The sequence below is a fragment of the Orbilia oligospora genome, assembly GCF_000225545.1.
Source record: "Orbilia oligospora ATCC 24927 unplaced genomic scaffold scaffold00079, whole genome shotgun sequence".
NCBI lineage: Eukaryota > Fungi > Ascomycota > Orbiliomycetes > Orbiliales > Orbiliaceae > Orbilia > Orbilia oligospora.
The window spans coordinates 1,111,719-1,134,257 of record NW_011645636.1 but is presented as its reverse complement, the minus strand read 5'-3'; the positions used below and the strand labels follow the sequence as shown (position 1 = coordinate 1,134,257).

The following is a 22,539-nucleotide window of genomic DNA, read 5'->3' as shown; positions in this document are numbered from 1 at the left end:
AAACGTCCCAATTCGTGTATTATATCGACGAGAGAAGCTCCAGCCTTCTGCAGTTGATGCTACTTGATGAGAGAAATCGTGAAGTCAGTGATATGTAGCTGATAGAAGTCGTGGAAGAGTAGTCGTGAGAGCGTGGGTTTGAGAGGTTGCAATTGTGTGGTTCGTTTCGAATGTTCAGACGCCTCCAGCCGCTGACTAAGCCACAGCCAAGTAGGTCACCAGCCACACCCAGCCAGGCCTTCCAACATCCCAAACAAACGACCGCCTGTTGTCCAAACATCCAATCACCGTTCTCCCATTTCCACCTCCACAGCGTCACTTCAATCGGCCTGTATCAACATCGTAAGTCTCCTTCTATGCTCCAATAGTATCTTCAGCTACTAACTAGACATCTATCGTAGCCATCATGGTCGAAAAATTCAATCCACAGTCCCTCCTCCGCGCTGGCCGGAACCTCCCAGACCCATGGGCTAGACGGTACACCCACCCACCCACCACCACTATTCCTCCCAATCTTAACAAGTTTCTCAAGGAATATATAACTCTAACGCTGTTCAAAATCATATAGTGAAGCTTGGCGCTACAGCGGCCCATTCACTCGTATAAACCGTTTCCGAGGGTTCTTCCCAGGCCTCGGTATCGCAACTGTTGCTTTCACCGTATACTGTGCCGCTGAGTACATGTTCTTCCCGGCGAAGAGCCATGGACACGGGCATGATAGCGGGCATGGGGAGGGGCATCATTGAGGTGGACGATTGATGTGGTCTCGCATTCAAGATACAAAGAGTTGTTTCCCGACATGATAAGTCAGCAATGATGGGGGAAAGTCTTTTTTACGAATGGGACTTGGTTCCAAATCTCTATATCTACGAACAACGCTCCTCCCGAAATAAAGATGTCAGAAGCTAGTAGGGGACCTTAAATGGGGGAGTGGGCAATAGCTCTTTAAAGAACCATCTGCCTGGAGGATATCTAGAAAACACCCTTGTACACTGCAGCAAAAAGAAACAGCGATGATATAGCTTGAAGGTTTTTATTGCCTCCACGGCATTTTTTTTATATATTACTCTGTACATACTAATACAATATCTTGACTGTACAACCTACCTTCCTCTACCTTCCTCCAACATCTACATATTTACATGTTCCCCTATGAGACCGCATATAAACGGAGATATCTGGATACATATCTTATCCCTTCCTTCCAGAACCCCAAGCGGCCTTACATTCCGTCTAATAAATATAATATCCTCGAAAACCCGGAACACGGAGGAATTCGAATAGGCGAAAGAACCCAAGGTAGGACATCAATATTACTTTATGACTTGCATTACGCATTCTATGCATCCCCGCCGTCAGCGGCGGAAAAGCCCAGCGGCAAGCGAAATTACTGGTGGACATTGAGGAAGAAGAGCCTAACGACTCCAAAAGCCACTTACCTGTAAAACGGAATAGGGCTCCCCGAGGCACTGAATGGTTCCCCGGGACCGAGCTTCCATCATATGGATGCGTGTATATATAAACTTTCTAATTATTTTGTATATGCACGCGAATTTCATTATAATTAGTATACCGAATAGGGAATACTAATAATATTTATATTGGTGTAATAAAAATCCATTGTTAAGTCCTAGGATTCTGCATATCAGCTGGGTACGAGACAACATACCCGCAGAAAACTAAGGAAATACCATTCTGCTATTATCAATCACTAGACTAGAGTAGCAAGGAGAGAAGCGAAACTTTGTGCAAAGCCATTAACGTATTAAATTTTAGAAAAAATGAAAATTCGAAGAGGACTACTTTTTCCGCAGAAGCATCCGAATTAAGTAAGAAAGGTTATGACTATAAAACGTGAGGTAGAGTAGGAGAGAGAAAAAGGATAGACAAGTAATGATAGTAGGAGTAGTAATAGAAAAGAAAAACCAATCTTTCTTTTATCTAGGTATAAACGAATGACAGAGGGTATAAATCCCTTTTTTGCATCGAGAGCTGGAGCTCAATCGACCGGGGGAAAAACGTAAAGAAAATAACAAAAGAGACACAAAACGCCTATGTAACATGCGGACTAGCCCTGTAAAACAAAACATCAAAACAGAAATTCAAGGAGTGGGTTGTAAGTAGAATACTTCTTTTGAGCGACGGGTGGTTCAGAAACAAGAAGAGGGATATTAGAATTAAAGAGCATAAGATTCGTAAAAAAAAAAAAAGGGAAAACGTAAAAAGAAAGCGAACTGCCTCCGATCCGTACCATACCGTGACAAAGAGTACCTCATCCCATCTCTGTGATATCAATATCACATCATAACCCTGTAGTAAAAATTAGGGTTGGTTTTTATTATATCCCCTTAGCTTTGTCTTGCATCCTCTTCATAGCTTCTCGGTGAATTGAGAGCATATCCCTGTTCCTATATCTGTCCTCTACCACGTTGTCCCTCATTGCTCTCTCCATCTCCTTCTGCTTTCCGTACATATTTTGCATTGCAGATTCCTGAATCATCTCATTCCGTCGACCCTGGATTGAGTTATGTGTCCTTGCACTGATAACTTGGTCTTGCATCAACGATTCCCTCCACGCTTTCAACATATGTTCGCGGCGGTCACCTGGCGACGGTTGTGGGGGTTGTGGAGGTGCCGTTTCGACAGCACCATGGGGAACTGGAATACTAGGCATCATGGGTGATGATGGAATGACAGGCGAGATTGGAGCCATATATGGACTATAGCCTCCGATCATACCAGGTTGCATTTCCATGGATGGAATACGGCTGCTTGGAGCAGCACTGCCAATCATGCTAGCAGCGTATGTTGTACCACTGCTGCTACGCTGTTGCTGAATCATAGAAGCACCGGATGCTGATCGACGGTTTAAGCTTAGGGTCGAGGCAGAAGCATTGGGTAAACTTGGGTTCTGGAAAGAAGGTTGTGGCTGAGTGATCGATTGGCCGTAGAGAGAGGTGTTATCGGCGACAGTAGAGAAGTTCGGCGTGGCTTTAAGCATGCTTTCACGCTTGGTAAGGAGGGTCTCGCACATGGGAGGAAGTTGGGATGGTGTAGGTGAAACAGCTCGCTGTTGCATGCTCATTTCAACATCCTCAGTTGGAGACTCGACAATTGGTTGGTTAGTGATTGGCATTTGTGCGGGTGGTGGTGGTGGTGGGCCACCGCGCGATGGGGGTGGGGATGCGACGACGACAGTGGGAATCTGTGGGGATGAAGGGACCATGGGCGAGGTCGGAGCCTGGGCTTGGTACACATGTGTAGGAACTTGCATAATCATTGTTTGTCCTTGCATATTCGGGACGAAGACTGGTGCTTCTCGGATCGTGGTTAGAGTATTAGTCCTACTAACCACGTTTCCAGCTTGCATAGATTGATAGGTATCACTTCTGCTCAAACCCTGGATTGGAGGTGGGACCTTTGCAGAAGATGCGCCCTCTTGCAATTCCATGACGTGAACAGGAGCAGCCTTTTCTTGAACAGTCTCAGTAATTTCGAGTGGTTCGATGTCATCGTACTGTGGTTCATCCGCAGGGTCAAGATGCTTAGCCCACTCACTGACTCGATATGTCTTAACAATTTTTGATGGCGGGCGGATGTTTTGAAGGCTTCCATGTCTGAGAGGAGCTGGTGGTCCGACAGCTGGAGCCGCCTTGGCTTCTTTTCGAGACTTTGGCTGGCTGGCTGTTTCTTTAGCTGGCGATCCCGGGGCAGTAGCTTCCTCTTGCTTGACTGAGCCAACAACAGAGCCTCTTCGAGATTCTGTTTTCGCCTCACCAGCCTTTTCTGAAGCCGCTTTCTCACCTGCAGCTTCTGGGGCTGCTCCTTCCGATGGTGGTGCCAAAGACTGCCGTCTAGAGATAACCTTTGGAGGTTCAATAGGCGAATTCGGTGTCGATTCCTTCTTCTTCTCTTCCACGGCATTTTCTTGTTCTTTCTCCTCCTTCGGCCCTTCAATAGGCGATTGTGGTGACAATGGGACCTGCGACTGCGCTGACAATGGCCTATTAGACTTATTGGATCGCTGCGAGGCCTTCCTGACTAAGGAAACAATCGACATTCTCTTGTTAGAAGACAACGAGTTACGTCTCCCCTTAAGAGAAACGATGGATCGTCTTCTACCAGTATCTTCACCGACAAGGGGTAGTTCATCATCCGATCTCTCGTCTTCCTCATCATCGAGAACACCAGCAACGGAGGACGCCGCATCATCATGTGGGAATTCTTGGATCTCGTTCATTGGTTGAATTGAAGCAATGCTGAGAGGCATAGACTTTCTCTTGTCATCATGAACAGAATCTGCGAATGTGGCAAGCGAGGAAGCATCATCGTTATCTTCTTGCTCATTTGGATCAATGATAACAGTGTGAACGGTAGTGAGCCCCGAGACACCATTGTTGGCAGATGACCCTGGAGCAGTTGGTTCTTCGACATCACCTTTCTCCCGGATCACGACCGCGGGAGCAAAGAATTTTGGTTCTGGTGGGCCGGTAGGAGCAGGAGTTTCGACTGGGACGGGGACGGTTTCAGTTTGGCCTGGTACAGTAGCTTGTGTTTCTCCCTCCCGAGCGTGGGGTGGCACCGGTACCTGACCTTCGGCTCCAGGAGTTGCAGTGGTAGCATCTTGCCCCGACGGGACCTTCTGTATTCCAACCATTTCAATAGTATCAGCGGCAACAGCCTTAGAGCTTCCACCATCAGTCGAAGTCTTTGTACTCTGTGGTAATCCGGAATCTCTGCTCAAATGCTTCTGGCTAGCACTCGGGCTCACTGTCTGGTCTTCAGGAACAAGTGTAGTCGTAGTGTGTGATTTATCGCCATACTGCTTCTCCCATACTTCCCGATCGCGCTGAGCGGCCTCCTCAACCCGACGACCATTTTCGGATTCCATAGCCTCAACATCAACCTGACGTTGCTTGCGAAGTTCCTCACGCTCTTCACGCTTCTGCTTGATGACTTGCCCTATATAGATGTTAGTATACCAACTCAAAACCTCGATGAAATTTTGTGAGACGTACAAAGTTTCATCTGGGATATTATTCCGAAACAAGTGATGACAACGATAGCGGCGATTTCGACTCGAATTCCTCGGGTCAACGGGAAGGTATTAGTTTCGAGAGGGAAGATATTATCATTCAGCCCTGTGTATTGTTAGTAAAATATATCTCCGATTATACAACGGAAGATTCTCATACCCCAAACATATAACCAAAACTCCTTCAACCCTGCCCTCGAGAAAAAGTCGATTCCGAGCACCGTAGTAGTAGCGCCAGAAAATGCGATCGAGAATATCATACCGTATGGTCTGGTTTTGTGGTGAAGTGCGAGACAGAACAAACCGATGCTGAAACATAGAATAAAAATTATCTTTTGATATCCGCCTTGGACAAGGCCACCGGCCTTCAAAACAAGGACTATCGTGAATATTAGATTAGTAGAGTCCGCCATTCACGTGAAAAGGGTAACATACACCATTGAGCCAAGCAGAAACCACCCAATAAGCATGCCAAAACCTCAGTGACTTCTGGGAAGATAACAGCTAGGCCACCAAATAGCATGCCAGTTATAGCAATAGCGGCAATATATCCTCCTTGTAATGCGTTGGAAACGGGCGGGTTCATTACATATATTATCAGTACTGTAACGCCCAAGCTTGCCAATAGACAAGTACTAAGGAAGATATGAATTCTACCCAAAGTCAGCACCAAACGATTTCCCCCGCCATATCAAACTAATTCATGGAATATCAACTCACTGCTTATGTCTAACTCCAGCCAAAGTATAAGGTAATCCACAAACAAGGAGCAGGAATCCAGCAAAGGCAAAAGCCGGGGTGAGAGGTGGTGTATATGGCAGTCCATTCCCATCAGGAACATCACTTGTCTCGACAGCTTGGTTATCACCGGTAACTGTAGGAGCAACATCTGTTTTTGTCGAATCCTCTGTCTTTGATGCCTGGCTCGTTGGTTCTGACTTGTTTTCCTCTTCGCTTCGTGTTGCTGGGTCGCTTCTCGAAGATGGTACAGGTGTAGATCTCGCAGCTGATGTCCTGGCCGGCTCACTTGTATTCTGTTGTCCTTCTTCGTCTTGTCGTTTGATTAGTTTCGATTCAAATGCCTCCTTGTCGGCGATATATGTAACAATGAATCCCCGTTTGACGACAACGGCCTTGTTATCTCGAATAGCATAACCCGAGATAACCGGTAGCAGCGAGCATACCGCGAGACCAACTCGTAGCCAACTTGTGGCCCTCATTGTGAGTTAATGTGTATATAAAAGTCGAATGCACTGCTTGTCTGTGATCCGTATCAAAAGGATATTCAAAAACTTATAAAAGAATAAATATCCTAATGACACTTGGGTGATTCCTTGGTCCGAGCCGTAATGGAAAAAGAACGAACGATAGTGGATTGAAAAAAAACCTCGACAGGAACGGTATAGTTGGCTTCCAGTGAAATTGTGCGTATAAGTACCAGTAGTATAATATATTCAAGGCGTAGTGGTCATTACAGAAAGGAAATGAAATAAACGGCGCGAAAGGGAGGAAAGCTGATGCGTATGCACACAGAGTTAGTAAGGTCTAGTCTATCCCAAAATAAAATTGGCATATGGCGCAAAATAGAACACTGAAATGGTACCAGCGAGGAAACCGGAACTCGGAACTCACAGGCAAAAGATTAATTGCTATGGAATTTGGTCAGTTAATGCATTAAGGATGCTGATGGAGAGATGGTGATGATAATAGTCCGTGAAGCCGAGGAAGGATATATCCAGCGAGAATATTGTGTTGTCCGTGTGGTCTCTATGGTGAGTGGTCCAAATGCGTACTGCGCTATGCTATTCTCAACCGCAAATGCAACCGCAACTTCAACTTCAACTTCAACTTCAAATGATCGAGATATCGGTATTAACTAAGGAATGACGGGAAGTTGGAGAACGAAGAATTAAACGAAAGGACAGACTGCTAGCATTGCACGGGAAATCCGCACAGGCTCTGCAGAAAAAAAAGAGAGAATAGGAATATTAAGAGGGTTAAGAGATGCCGGCAGGAATGCAAGCAAGGGAAAAGAGGGAAAGAGTGGTTGTGGATGGTGGTGCAGAAATAGCACACTCTGCGACGACGAAGGAACTTGCCTTGTCGCTGCAGGTAAGTAAAATTGCTCCCGCGTCATTGGAATCAATTCGAGGAGCGCGCCTCTCAAGACTTCTACACAGGTCCTTTGTCCGGGGAGGTGCATCGGCATCATCGTGGTCTAAGCAGAAACCACCCGTTCGATAGTGGGATGTCCCCATGCAAGGCCCAAATGTCTCTCTCTTGCGGTCTCGTCTTGTGTAATAACTCGACAGGCCTATAACGAGACCTATCACGGCTAGACTGCAAACCAAAACCCCATCTATGATGCATCATTGGTCGGGGCCGCGGTTTCTGCAGACACCGTGCGAGCTTGGGACATGGTCCACCCACACTAACGGCCGGTCAGGCAAGCTTGGACGGGGCTAATCTGCGGCACCTCCAGCTGCAAGGAACAGTAGTTCTTACCTTTTCGTCCTAGGGGCATCGGTAGACGCTTCCCGATTGCTGTCAGAAGAACATGGGAAGGACGGCTGCTACCTCAGTCAGAGCCTTAGTCCATGGTTCCAGAGCCCAAAACTTCGCCATCATGCGCATGATATGCAAAATAAATATCAAAGGGTAGCGGCGTCATATGTAAACCAAAAAAAAAAGTTTACTATTCTCCTGTTTCTCTTCATATCTCCAGCTAGATGTCAGTTGCCCGGCATACACAGTAATTCCGAAATACCAACATCCGGCTCAGGTCATGTCACTTGATTGTAGTCGAGATTTGACCCTGAGGAGTGCAGCGCCATACAAAATTTCCGTTCGCAACCGGAACTCCATATCGAAATACCATCCCAGTTCTGGCTTCAGCGAGCGCTGATCTCAGGCCGGGGCCCTATTGCCGAATCCCATAACACGCAGGGACATATAGTCCTCTATCTCTTGTCATCATTGTTTCTCTAGATCGATTGCGTACAGAAGGGAATGTCTACGAGAAACGAATCCCCCCAAACGGACTGCCCATAGGACATCCATCCAATATCACACAAGTCACACAATCGCACAAAGTCCCAAGTATACGGAGTACTAATTCCAACCGTCTACCCCTCTCTTCAGTTCCCGCCCAAGCTGTCATCCATACAATCCAATCAATCGAGCAAATCCTAGCTTTCACCTTCGATTGGCACCATCGGCTGGCGATACAAGTGGACATGGATGTCCTTCGCCCTGTCGATTAAGCGAAATTAGATCAGAAGAACCTGCAATCGAAACGAACCAGTCCCACGGAAAACGTGGTTTTTCTCCTTCGCCTGGAGCTCACTTTATTTGCTGAGACAAAAGAAACCTCCCCACGAACCCCTTCAGGGGTTTTTCACTTGAATGGGGGTTTTGGCTCGCCTTCTTCATTTGAAATTTGAAAAAATCCGAAGCCTGTCAGCGACCATAAGTCCATAGAGCAAGACGGAAAAAGGGTTTTTTCCTGTCGACACTAAGCAAATGGTCCGACATATCCTCTTTCCATGAGTGGGGTGGACCATCCCCCTCCCATGACCACGGCCGACCGTTTGCTTTTGCTATCTTTGTAACCGGGCATCTGAGACTGACTGAAGGCCAGAAACGCCAATGAACGCCTCATTGTCAGATATTAAAATTTCAGGCCGTGCGAGCTGATGCAGCTGCCAATGCCAATTTTGGTGCCTTTTGCCCCAGCTTTTCCCCCATGAGGCTTGCAGCGGGCGCTCAACGATCGAGATGCGCGATGCATCCAGAACGCCCGTAAGATCTACCTGTTATTATCAAAAGGCATCTTACATCACTTCACGCCGAATTCTGTTGAACATAGTCTTTTTTAGGCTTTCCACCTTTTGATCTAGTTAACAGCTGTCAACTCCCCTTGTGCGATGCCTGTCTTGCTCAACCCCAGCGGACGGAAAACTGGACCAATGGTCAATGCAAATGGTGATGCATGAAGTGGAGGCTAAAAAAGTCAACCCGTGTTTCAATTTCGTGAATAAATGTCTTTGTGTAACAAAGCCCGCTGACCCGATCGTCCAGCCCAGGAAGAGTAAAGAGCAAAGAGCAAAACCAAAAATCGGGTGAACAAAGCACATCCAACCAACAGACACAACAGACGAACCAACCAAACCAACCTCCAACGTGCAGTCAGCGAACAAGAATCACTGCAATCAATCCGTCAATCAATCAATTAAAAGAAATCTCGAGAACAAAGATCCCAGCTTCTTCCCCACTCCACCCATTTCCCACCAAGTTCTTCTCACGTCCCCGGCCATCCCGATCTCGATTTCGCTTCTCGCCCAACAAAAGAACCCTAGACCAATTGTAGGAGTGAGTGGTCGAATTTAATCTTAGACAAATCAAACCACAAACTCCAAATCAAGAATCACCATTTCCTGGGGAATGAATGTCCATCAAAGACCAATTGACAACGACTTACATAGATATCTCGAACAGCTGAAAAACAAATAGAGAAAGAAAAAAGAACGTCAGCCTTGCAAGAGAAAATTCCAAGGATCGAAGATCTAAACGAGATGTGATGTGCCCTCTCACGGGAGGGAGCGCGCCTGCATGACGTCTGCCACTCACATCATTTGGGAAAACGTGATGTGATATGATTCTGGACTGATAATTACCTCCAAAAGAGCATTCTTCATGTCGGGGCCACTAACTTATGCCTGCCCGCGTACATAACGCACCCGGTCGGTAATGTTAGAAGCAGGGTAATCAAGCTCCTACAGAACTTGAAGCAAAATAGTCTCTTTCAATTTTTTTTAATTTTTTTTTCCGGGCTATGCTACATGTACAGATCCGAGGTTTAGAATCCGTCAGAAAGCAAATTATATTGTGACAATTCATGCTCCATATTTTTTTCCTTTCCGTGCCACCGGAATATACCACAAATTACAACAACAGAACGTAATATATTTAATATCGAAATGGCATTTTTATGCCGGATAGAGCTAGGGAAATACCGACTCCCCCAACGGTTTAGGAATAAAACAGGAAAACGTCTATCGCCTGTTATTTTCTTCTAAGCTAACAGATACTGACTACTAGCAATACATTTCTATTGAAGTCAGGATGCCCCGGCTTGCAAGGGCAGAATATTCGCTATTTGACGGAGGCTGAAGTTTGAAACCTATTAGGTAGATACACCAAAACAGTCTGTAAAAGTATCAAAATGACGAGTTTCTCACGAGACAAAAAAAAAATTCGGGTCCCAAGTTTCAGGTTTCAAGTTTTTTTTTTTTTACATGTATGTAAATGCACGAGCTTTTCCATCCATCCTTCCCCCGTATGCAGCTCCGGTATTGAACTTGAACTTACTTCCCGGTGTTTTTTTTTTTTCACTTTTAGTTCCCTGGGTATACTCTGAGGCATCTCGGGCTCACAACTGGGATATTCACAACTGGCCTCTGATCATATCCTATTTGAAGGCATTAGCCACTTGGATGCATATTTTCAAGAAGGGACATGCATATAAAATAAAATAAATTTTTATGTAAGAAACTTCTTGGGCGTAAGATCGCATCAAAGGAGGCTGGTATTAAACAGACAAAAAAAAAAAAAATCAAAACTCGACCCAAAGGACCCAATAAGACTGCAGGAATCCCTCTCTAACTTCCCTGAGTAATTATAGGCACTGCTACTACTGCTACTAATACTACTGTGTATATTACTAAAAAGCAAGCTGTAATCAACAAATTTTATCTTCCCCATGTTAGATATTCCAAGACAGATTCACAATCTAACCCGCGGTTCGCTCTTTGTCTTCCCTTCAGGATGGTTCTAGGTGGCTGGGTAACTGTCAAAGCTCAATAACGTTATAGCCATCGATCGCTACTACTAGTTTTTTTTATTTTATTTTATTTTTTCAAATTCTCATACGTTGAAAATCCGTGATACGTATCAGACTATCACATCCCGTTATCCGCTTGATCTTGCGCTTAATTAACCAAAGTGTGAACTACCCAGATATGTGACATATCAGTTCGAAACGACCGATCTAGAATTTACATACAAACTTACATACATGGCCAGCGCACGAGTAATTGACTACAAACCGCCAGTTTGCAATTTTTGAGCATACGGAAATATGAAAAATAAAAAAACTGTTTCGTACGAAAACTTGATCTATGAGATGTGGCTAGACCGGCTTACTAACTTCATGAATCATGACCTCTCTGTTTTTTTTGTTTCTTATGCATTTCGATATAAATGTATCTCTCAGATCTGTTAGACCTGTCTCTCTCGGGTATACCTTCTAAGTAAATATTCCATATCCATGAGTTAATCTTATATCATGTATGTATGTAATGTATGTACGAGCTTATAATCAATCGATCTCCTTGCTGCAAAAAAATCTAATATCTCAACTACCTAGTCATATAACAAAAAAAACCTCAGTAAAATCCGCCAAAAGACACCCAGACCGGTAAACCTTTCCCAAATAGAACTTAGCTAACAAGGGTTTTAAAGAAAAAAAATGCTTATGAAATGTACATGTATACACTAGCACTAGCACTTCGTGATAGTATGCATCTACATACATACAACAAACAACATCAAAGAGGGCTAGAGATCGCGATCGATCAATATCGTCTGAAGAAAAAAAAAACTGTTCTGCCTAAAAACCCCTGATCCCTCTCTTTTCATATGCACAAGTAAGTAACAAACGTATATACATAAGTAAGTACTCTTCATATCACAAGCAGGGAGAAAAGGCGTGTTAATGTGATGTGATATCAATGGCGCAAAATGGATGAGCGGTTAAGCAAGGGGTATCACATCAACCAAGGAATTTAAAATACAGAAAGCAAGGGGTGCCAAAGTATCTTTATCAACCACATCATCATAATCATAATCACTTAATGCAAAAAACTAGAAAGCTTAAGACGGAAAAAAGGATACGATCAGACGGTCACACGTGTACAAAACCCTTAAAGAATTTAGAAGAAGAAAAGATAATGAGTCCCCAGAAAAAAAAGGGTTTGTTAATTGAAAATCGGTTTAGTTAAGGGGGTTTCTATCATGATGGAAGTTGAAAGGGGAAATATATGTACAGATGTGCATGTAAGGGGAAGCTATAGCTCCAGGTTGATACTGGAACTTACTTAGGTAGGTAGCTGCTATAAGCCTATACCCGCATTCCTTAAAGCTCCTCTTCGAGCTTCTGGGTGAAAAACAAGACGACGAACGACGATGATATTGATGATGATGAATTCCATAATTATGATCTTCTGATGCGTTATCATACGACATTAAACTCCCGTCATCTGGAACCTATATCCAGGCGGGATTGAAAAAGATGGAAAAAAAAAATTACAATGGCAAGATGTGGGGGGCCAGAGCTATCTATGCCGATCCCCAAATCCTCGTATACCCTCACAGCTCTCTATCATTACCAGACCCTCTCTTCGAATCCACTTCCTCTCCTTTCGATACCTCACTAACCACTAACCCACATCCAGGCTTCACAACCTCGTAAACCACAATCCCTCTCTTCCCAATAACTCTTTGTAAAGTATCCACAACCCCATCATCCCCAAAGTCCATATCATCAAGATTCAAATGCTTCCTATACCCCCAAACCTTCGCTATCCTTTTCTGTTCCACCAATTCTTCGACCCCTCTCGCACTCCCCGGTACTACTAAAAGACTTCTTTTATCACACCCCGCTTGTTTCCCCATTGCATCTATTTCTCCAAGAACGCCTGTTATAGGTCCACCCATTAAATCTACCGTCTCGATATCCTTCCCATTACTACCCAGCAACCAAGTAGGTGGCTTATACATCTTCCACCAAACCACTTTCTCAACGTTTTGCTGTCCTGCAATCCATAACTGCGCCGGGACGACGCCGCCTTGGTGGTATACCCCCATCAATGTTCCAAAAATAATATTAAAAACAGCCCAAGCACCCATCCACCGTCTTCTCCACACTTTTTCTTTAGGTAATGATATCGAAGAAAGTAACAACGGAACCGTGGGTATCAAAAACCTGGCTTCTTGATGTTTGATCGTTGATAATATCAATATTCCGGAAACCGCAGATTGTAGAGGGATATACTCCCACAGAGAATTCTTTTTGACTTCTCCTCTTCCTCTTCCTCCTTCTGCTCTTAATTCGTCTTCGTTCCCGTCGTTACCACCGAGATTTAACATCAACGATAATAGCGGGATAATAGCGGGTCCTAAGAGTTGTGGCAGGTTGACAAGTAGATGCGTATAAAACGGATGCAATCCATGTTGTGCTAGATTCTCGGTTTGTGAATTATATGCAATGTTGTTTAGTGGTGTGATTATTAAATTCGATAGGCCGATTGAGTTTATGGGAAGTTGGGTGTAGATATGCGTGTCGAGCATAATAAAGGCGGCGCTAAGGAGGAGGGCGGGGAGAGTGAAGGCGAAAAGTGAGGATGGACTACATATAAAGAATATCGTTAGATCTGACTTTAACCTTTATCCAGAAAGATGGAATCGGTGAATAAACTTACTAAGTGAAGAAATGCTTGAGTAATGATAAACCGGGTAGTATCAAAAACGCAGGGAATGTAATTCTATTGAACGTTCCAAAGACGGTGAAGAGACCTAGGACGACGCAGTTCCTTATCGATGGTGCCTATTCCATCATTCGTACCATTAGCTACCAATTGTCTGTGACATGTACTGTATATGAATGGGAGATATATACCTTAGCTTCCACAATCCTCTTCAAAAACACCAAGCTCCAAAGTAAAATAACCGTCTCAACTGAATTCGAAAACGATCGTGTCTGAATACTCCAAGTCACCCACGAGCTAGCCGTAAGCAACAATCCTCCATTCGGCATCGTCGCAGACCCAAGTTCTAACAGCGCCCAGTCCTCTATAAAATTGTCAATATAAAAAAAACCACAGACATAATAAGCCTCCAAATAGAGATAAAAGGAACATACCATAAACCATCGAAAAGAAATAAAACAACAACCTAACCGCATAGAACAACATCGTAGGACTCGGATCGCCATTCGCAATCCACTGTAGCAACGTCATCGGCATCGCATATACCGCCAATAACGGCACATAACTCCGAATTGGCTTTTCCGTGGTAAACTCCCATGTCCTTGTGACTTTCCACCCGAAATGTTCGCCTGCTACTACTTCGGGTCCTTGGAAGTGTTCGTCCGGGTGGATGTAGGATGGTGTGAGCGCGAAGTATAGCCGGGCGAGCGCTAGGGAAAGGTATAATCGTCGTTTCCACGCCATGTTTTCATGGGAGAATGTGTGTGTGTTTTGAGGTCGTTTTGTGTGCCTTTTTTTTTCTTTCTCGTGGCTGTTGTAGGGATGTTATAGTCGGAGTTTCTGGTGATAAATGAAGTAGACTTCGAAGAAGGTATTATATTGTTAATATAATATTGAAGGTCTTTCAATTCACCGCCTTCTCTCTCTTTCTATCTATCCGTGGTCTCTTCCAACTATTCCAGCTCTCTCTCGTATTAAATACGATCTTAGGATCCTGCTTCCTAAGCTCTCAGTCGTTCTGTCGCTCTTACCGTAATCCGAGCTTGGCCTTTTCGGAAATCAACCTCTCGCTAAAATGCTTGTATATGTATGGTGGATGAAACAAAGAAAGAACCAGGGAAAGAAAAAAAAAAAGGCGACACCGCCCCGCGACGGATAAACGTAAGCTCGCAAGCTTAGAATAAAAGGAGATAAGAAGTCGGAGTTGAACGGCAAGAAATAATCGAACCCCGTAAGCCGTAAGAAGTTGTAGGGAGTGAAGTGGAATGGAATGAGTCGTGACCAAGGTTTTCTTTCTTGCTTTCTTTCTTGTTTATATGTAGCTTTTAACTTTTCCCGTGCGCGCGTGTGTGTAATGTAAAGCTGTTTCTGACTGATGTCAGTGTGTCGACCGAGAAGTCAGCGCCAGGAACCGTTATTTTTGTGTACAGGTGGTCGTTACCACGTTTTCGATACGCCGAACAGATCAGTCAAGAAATAGAAATTCGAAGGAACCGACGACGATATGGATTCATGAAAAAGGAAATCACAGGGAAGAGCACCGGACAAAAAAAAGGATTTAAAGAAAACCGTGGTCAGAATTCTAATAAAAAAATAAAATATAAAATAAAATAAAAATAAAAAATAGATTATATAGTAGTATACAATAGAATTGATATTAGTAAACCCTTCCCCCCTATTGCATTAGTAGAACACCCCTCCCCCATGGCTCATCGGAGCAATACATGTGGAAAGAGAAGGGGGAAAAAATAAAATCTGCTGGGGTGGAATTAAAACCCCAAAGAACGCACGGTGATATCAACGATGTCAAGTGTCATCAATTCAGTCTTAGCCTTAGTCCGGCCGGTATGGTTGGGTCGTGCATGGCGGTGCAGGTGGTGGTGGTGGTAGTGGATGGATGGTGGTTGTTTGTTTGGCATCTCGATAAGATAATGAAAAACACCCCTCAACCAACCAACCGTGCCACGGAGGTCCCCACTTGCGCTCTTGCTTCTGCTGATGCCACTGTCATTGGATCACGAGTCTTGAACACCGTTCAAACGATATCCAAAGAATAAAGTAAGTAATTAAGTAAGAACTTACTTACCTATAGCATCGATTCCTGTAATAAGAATCGAACCGAGTGGTGGGGATACCTGCAGTATGTGGTATGCGGTCACCCGATCACAAACATCAAGAGCACATGCCAGCTACTCCAAGAAAAACTATCATGATCCAGCATACTTCCGACTTTCACCGTGAAATAATACATGTCACGTTTAAAATCGACATTCAAAAAATAAAATGTATCACTCGGAACTTATTACCTCACTAGCATTCTGTCGTCCCCTGTTATGGTAGAAAGCAAAAAGCAATTCCACGCCGAATCAGAAAAACGATCGATAGCATGCAGGCAAAGCAGTGACAGCTTCAAGACATGCCCCACTAACCTCAAAGCATAGACGCACAGTTCTCACAAATGAAATAAATAATAAGCCAAGCGAATCAAAGCAGGCAGGCAAGGCAAAGGCAAGAAGCAAGTTTTTTTTTTTTGAAAGGAATTTTCTTTCTTCGTCTTCGTTGTGTTCATTATGAATACAGCCATCGATCATAAGTTAATAAACGTCCATCTCTCTTCCCTGGTAAAAAAAAAAACCATTCTTTCTTTCTTCAGCCACCAGAATCGTATTTGACAACCTCGTAAAGTCTTTCATATCATTAAAGGAAAAAAAATATATAAGGAAAAAAGTTCCGAGAGTTTTTGGTTTGAAAAGTTTTAGAAGAGGAAAAGTTTTTTGTATTGGTATTTGCCAGAAAAAAAGAAACATCAACGTTCTCCTAGTATGTCTAGTCGCCCTTGTACAGGGGTTGTCATAGATATCCACCACTAAAAAAAACACCCTTAAGCCATTGGTTCGTTTGGACGTCTAGGTTGTTTCCAGTCGTAGAATTCCATTGTGAATCGTCGATAGTCGAATGATAGATATGTGTTGTCGTCCTCCCCTCTCATCAAAGTTGGAAGCTTGGTATTCCAGACGACTTCAAGTAGTTGAGTAGGGTTTGAGTTGTTGGTATTGTCAGGTAGATGGGGAACCCGAGGGGTAGGAATCTTGGATCATTCGATATCGGCAATTAAAGGCAAAGAGGCATAACCGAGAGAGCGAGACGTTTATTTGCTAAGAAATTATTCATCCGAGTTAGATTGGGTTCGTAAGAGGTAGCTAGAGTAACTAGCTGGCTAGCTAGTAGGAGATTTATAACTTACGAGCGAGCTCTGGTCTTTCTTCTCTTACGCTTTAATCTGCGAACGCGCTTCTTTCTCCACTTTGCTCTCATCTTGTCGGTTGCTAATGATCCGAAGAAGAAGAGAAGATTAGTATTAACTACTTCAACCGTCGGAAGCTATTAATGGATGGATAGGTAGGAACATACAGTGATGACTTGATGAGGTTGGTTGGTTGATGAGAGGTTGTGAGTGATGGGAGGAAGAGAGCAAGAGCAGGTGAGGTAATAGCCAGGCAAAAGGGACGTTGGTTCCGCTGTGGGGAAAACGCCAAGAAATTGCGGTTTAGCCCTACGTCACGTGAGACTACCAAAAATCCAACAATGCGGGGCGGGACTCGTCTGGCGTGACAACGACTACGAGGACGACGGACGACGAGCTCGGCTGTTTTTCCCTTATGTTTGGATTGGGATTGGAATATCATCCAGATAGTCTCGTGATATATATCCCAGGCCAGGTCCGATATAATCATGAATGCGAATGCCTCCAGACATAATTAAAATCTTTACAACTAAATGAAAAACCTATATATATTTCACTAAATATCAGCAATTTATATATATATATATATATATATATATATGTAAGTACTTATATGTATATATATTGATGGATGAGTATGGGTTTATATTTACTTAGTACTTATGTTAAATATTCACATCTCATCGGCTCGATATAAAACGCTCTTGCAAGAGCTTTACTATTTCCCCATGATCGTTTTCCCTGGCCCATGCCAATGGCGTTCTGCTGGTGTTATCTGCGATGTCCAGCTCTATATTTTCTTTGGCAAGTAACAGCTCCACAGCTCCCCGGTACCCGGTCTTAGAAGCCCAGCATAGTGGAGTTCGACCGCAATTGTCTTTGGAGTTCGGGTCAACGTTGCCATTCCCAAGAAGTAGTTTCACTATGTTTAGTGCCTCACTGAACTCGTACCCGTCTTGCCTCCAGACCAATACCTCACTTATCTTCTTCCTTCTCTGCTCGGCATTTTCTTCACTGTACCTGTCTTCCTCCTCCTCATCCTCCTCATCCTCCTCACTATTATATTCTCTATGATAAGAGTTATCATTATCGTAATCGTCCATATCTTCGTCGTCCGTGTATTTGCCACCCATGTCTTCATCCCATTTCTCTTCCTCTTCTTCATCGTACGTGCCACTTCCATCTTTGCTCACAGCCAACGACAACGGAGTCCGGCCATTTTTATCCTTGAGGTCCGGATGGACATCATCGTTCGATAGTAGCAGCTCTGTTACCACCATATGTCCCATTTTCACGGCCCAAAATAGCGGCGTTTGATATTCCCGATCTCTCGAATTCAAGTCAACGTAACCCTTCGCGAGTAGAAGTTTCACAACCGCCTCGTGGCCCTTTTGCGCTGCTAGCGATAGTGCTGTCTGGCCGGTATCAGACTCTCTGTTGGGGTTGACTGCGCTCTTTGCGAGCAATAACTCCACTATCTCCTCGTGCCCTCCCATTGCGGCAACCATCAGTGGCGTCATACCAGAAAAATCTTTGTGGTTCACGTTAACGGCACCGGTCGCAAGTAACATTTCTACCACTTGCTTATGCCCTTGGGAGGCGGCTGCTAGGAGAGGCGTCATCATATAGTCTGGCCCTTCGAAGTCCGCATCGACGCCATCTTGCGCTAGAAATAACTTTACCACAGCTCCACGCCCCCGAGATGCTGCCGCCATCAGTGGGGAGTACCCCATTTGGTTTGTAAAGTTTGTCTCAGCACCCCGGGAGAGTAACAGCTCCACCATTTCCACGCGCCCTGAGTATGCAGCATGCAACAAAGACGTGTTTCCAGTGTCGTCCTTAGCTTCAATTGCAGCATCTTGGTTGAGTAATAATCTCACCATTCCAACGTTTCCAAAACATGTAGCATATATCAATGGCGTATAGCCAATTTTTCTCTCGCTGGCTCCCAGATCAGCATCATTCTCGATTAAAAGGTTTACTAGAGTTTCGTTTCCAAGTTTCATTGCCCGGAGTATTGCCGTGCTACCTCCGAACTCGCACTCAGTATCAGCCTTGTGTTTAAGCAGTAACTCCACTATCGGTTGATGCTGTGCTATTACAGCCTGCAGCAGTGGCGTTCTACCCTTTACGTCTTTGGTCTCTAAGTCGACTCTATTTTCAAGGAGTATCCGCGCTATTTCTTCATGTTCTTTTTCTATTGCTAGGAACAGTGTCGTCCGATCCATATAGTCTTTAATATTCTTGTCAGCGCCATGCTCAAGTAATAGCCTTACTATAGGTCCATTCCCAAGCTCTATAGCATGCAATAATGGCGTCCATTTATAGTCTTGGCTTTCCGGGATCGAGGCTACTTCGTCATTTACTCTACAGGCGGGGCGTACCAGGTTCGCCATCTTATAAAGCCATCTCCTTAAACCTGTATTCAGTTCTATTTCGTATTGGAAATTATTCTTGGCACCGTTGTCAAGTAATAGTTTTACCACTGCTTCTTGCTCGGCTCCTATGGCGACTGAGAGTGGTGTTCGGCCGGCGGTGTCTCGGGCATCCAGATCGATATCATTTCCCATCTTCAGTAAAGCCACGATAGTCTCCGCCAGTCCAAAATATGCTGCAAGGTGTAGCGCTGTGACATCTCTAGGCGCATCTTGGCTTTTCAGTGTTTTCTCTGAAAATATGAAGGATCTGGACTCAGGGGCCATTAAGGCTTGACTACAACTACTTAGGTTGGATTCCCGCGTAAGAAACTTCAAAACTAACTGTTCCACTTCTGATATTGCAGCACGAGCGTGGTTTCCCCAGTTTTGGGCCGCATATCTGTATAAAGGGTATAGCTTTAGGCGTGTAGTGAATTCGCTGTTAGAACTGCAATAGCCGGTCTGAAAAGCGTCAAAAGATAGGTAGGTTATGCAAGTTTCTGTGATGTGTCTGTGGATATGGATCATTGAAATATCGTTATTTTGGATGACATTCTCCTGGGGCCCGGGGTCTATCCAAAAGGCATGAGCTTTGAGGTATTCTTGAGCTGTATAATGTACCAATCGGATGATATTGCTTTCCATATCAACAACCACCAACCCGACACAGGTCGAAATGACATCGTCGATCTCTGGGCAGTCGTCTTCATTTAGGTCCGTCTTGTCAGCCGTTACAGCAAGGGCATGACGAAGTTCAAAAGTATTCAGTGGTCTGTTCGCGCAGACTATCCATGACAGGGTCCTCTTTGCAGACTTCTGAGCTTTGTCGCCTTGCTGGCCGATTCTTTTCATCACTTCTGTGTATGCGTCGGCCAATACTTTCAGTTTTTCTTTCCCTCCAGATCCTTGGGTTTGTTTCCGGAACTTCTCCAATGCTCTTCGGATATCTCCCTTGCTTATCCCATCTTGGAGAGATTCTAGGTATAGTTGGGCTAAGAGAAACATTCCATCAACGGCCTCTGTTATTCCCTTCTTAATTTCCTCTTGGAGTCCTGGATCACGCCTAACACATAGCCGCAGCTCTGACATACGCCCGCCTATGTAATTATATATATCTTCGGGGTTGCCTTGGATTTCTAAAACCATAGTTCCCTCGAATCTCTCCTCAACATTTGGAATGAATCTCGATGTTGCCAAAATGTTGACTCCGCACTCAGTCTGAAGACGAAAAAGTTCCGTCAAAAGTTCCGATCGATCAACAGGGTTGCATTCATCCAGAGCGTCCAGAATAATGAAAACTCTCGAAAGCTTAGATAGCACGGTCTGTAACACCTCGTAAATTTTGTCTTCTGGTGGTCTTTGGTGCCCGAATTCGCGGTAGAGGCTTTTCACCCCGTCTGGTATTGAAGGCTGAGTTTGGCTTAGTTGATTTAGTAAGCTTGCAAGTAAGTTCTTCTCATTAGTTCTCTTGAAATTAAAATAAAGATAGGCGATGCCGATAGTCTTGTCGCCTCGGAATCTCATTTGGAGATTTTCGATAATGATCGAAGTCATGATGGTTTTTCCTTGTCCGGGGAAACCTGGACAGAATAATGTCTGCTGACTAGATTCTAGCCAGGTTTGAAATTGGTTCGAGTTCAGTAACCATAATCCTGTCCCTGACCGCCGCTTCTTTAGGTTGTCGTTTTGCTGAAGACTGTGGTTAAAGGTTTCGAGCCAATTAAGGATCTCCCAGCGTTCTTTACTATCTTTACGTTGTTCGATTTGGCGAAGGACTTGCTCCGCGGTTGAAGAGATATAGCTACATAGTTTCTTAGTGGAAAATGTTCTATCGCGTTATATTCTAGGGTCACTCATATATATGCATACCGCTTGACTTCATCGATTGGCATATGGAAGAATAGCTGCCTCGCGTACGCCGCCGCTGCAGCGGCAGCGTATCCATGCCAGACGTCGTTCTTATGCGAGTCGCTATAGTCTGAGATCCCACGGATGACAATACAAGGAAAATCAGTTAACGCCCCTGCCGCTTCCATTTCAAAACACAAGACTCCATATTCTTCAGCCAGTTGATCTCTTATCTCTCCGTTTTTGATAACCAGTTCACCCGACGCAATTGTTCCCATGTGAACGACCACACTTGACTTCCTCTCGTCTTCATCCAGGTCAAAGGAAGAATCCTGTACTCGTTGCGCCGGATCACATCCGCATTCGCTGCAAGAAAGCTTCGGATCCGGATGGATACAACTCGGCTTGTAGAGGTGATCTTGCTCGGGACCAGGATACTTATACTTTCGGAGAGTGCGAATACTTGTGTCAATTCGTTTGATATTCTCCCAGATTGGGTCTACCCGCATCATCGAACGCCGAGCTTCTAAATCAATAGCCGCATTCAGAAGCACCCGCGGCGGCGGAGCAAGGATACCAGTGCGTCGAAAGCGTCCCGTCTCCGCTTTACCATGGTCATACTGCACCGCACCTGAGTGCTCACCAGTCGGCTTGCTGACGACGACATCACCGAGTCTAATCCTCCCATTATCCGTTTTTACTGGTACACCACCTCCAATTCCGACTAGTAGACCGAACTTAAGGTTTGGAAATGTGATCATCATCTGGGCGACGGCAGTAGCCGCGGAACTGTTTCCTGCCTTGTGCAAGCCTGCGATTACTACATTATGGGACTGGATATTACCCAGGTAGTAGACGTTGTGATCGGCTGACGGTTGTGGTCCGGGGGGTTCGTGTTCCTCATCAAACATCGCCATCGCGGCAACCCTTTCCACGAGGAGGGGACAGATCCATCCGACGGTATAATCTTCAAAAGCTAATTTCTTTTTCGACATTCTGGAAAGATCTCTCGTCGCGAAGCGACTTTCATACCACGTTAGAATTCATTATAATATTCATAAGAAGTTATTTATAATATTTAATTAAACCAAACTTAGTTCGGATTAAATAATACTCTTAGCTGCTGCTAGCCTGGAGGTAGTCTGGGGGTCGCTTCCTGCAATGATGCTTACATTGGATAACTAGCTAAGTCGCAACCGAGTTTTGGTCGTCGCGTTGCACGAACGTTGGTAAGATTTAGAATTTTGGCTTGCGTCGTAAATAGTGATCAAAGCAAAAGATCAAGAGGATAGAGGATTAAAGGCGACTGTTCAGAAATATTCAAATGCGGGGAAACCAGAGGTAGAGGTACCTTATCGATATCAAATATCCAGCATCAGCTATTAACTCAGCCTCCAATACAAGATCAAACAAGCCTCGCGAACACAAGGCTGCGATTTTTTATATATT

At 44.5% G+C, this 22,539-nt stretch overlaps 4 protein-coding genes across 4 annotated transcripts; 1 reads left to right on the top strand and 3 right to left on the bottom strand.

The window, feature by feature from the left end:
• Window positions 1-406: 406 nt before the first annotated feature.
• On the top strand, window positions 407-746 carry AOL_s00079g341 (uncharacterized protein; the record flags this gene model as incomplete). The annotated part of the gene is made up of 2 exons (XM_011124216.1): window positions 407-477; window positions 569-746. The coding sequence occupies 2 exons, from the start codon at window positions 407-409 to the stop codon at window positions 744-746; spliced, it is 249 nt and encodes an 82-aa protein (XP_011122518.1).
• A 1,592-nt stretch (window positions 747-2,338) lies between these two features.
• Window positions 2,339-6,255, bottom strand: AOL_s00079g340 (uncharacterized protein; the record flags this gene model as incomplete). Its single annotated transcript, XM_011124215.1, has 5 exons — window positions 2,339-4,962; window positions 5,019-5,141; window positions 5,196-5,414; window positions 5,471-5,688; window positions 5,756-6,255. The coding sequence occupies 5 exons, from the start codon at window positions 6,253-6,255 to the stop codon at window positions 2,339-2,341; spliced, it is 3,684 nt and encodes a 1,227-aa protein (XP_011122517.1).
• Window positions 6,256-12,463: 6,208 nt separating this feature from the next.
• Window positions 12,464-14,325, bottom strand: AOL_s00079g339 (uncharacterized protein; the record flags this gene model as incomplete). The annotated part of the gene is made up of 4 exons (XM_011124214.1): window positions 12,464-13,502; window positions 13,576-13,700; window positions 13,773-13,945; window positions 14,016-14,325. 4 exons carry the CDS (start codon window positions 14,323-14,325, stop codon window positions 12,464-12,466), a joined length of 1,647 nt encoding a protein of 548 aa, XP_011122516.1.
• A 3,180-nt stretch (window positions 14,326-17,505) lies between these two features.
• On the bottom strand, window positions 17,506-22,085 carry AOL_s00079g338 (uncharacterized protein; the record flags this gene model as incomplete). Its single annotated transcript, XM_011124213.1, has 2 exons — window positions 17,506-21,043; window positions 21,112-22,085. The coding sequence occupies 2 exons, from the start codon at window positions 22,083-22,085 to the stop codon at window positions 17,506-17,508; spliced, it is 4,512 nt and encodes a 1,503-aa protein (XP_011122515.1).
• Between the last annotated feature and the right edge of the window lie 454 nt (window positions 22,086-22,539).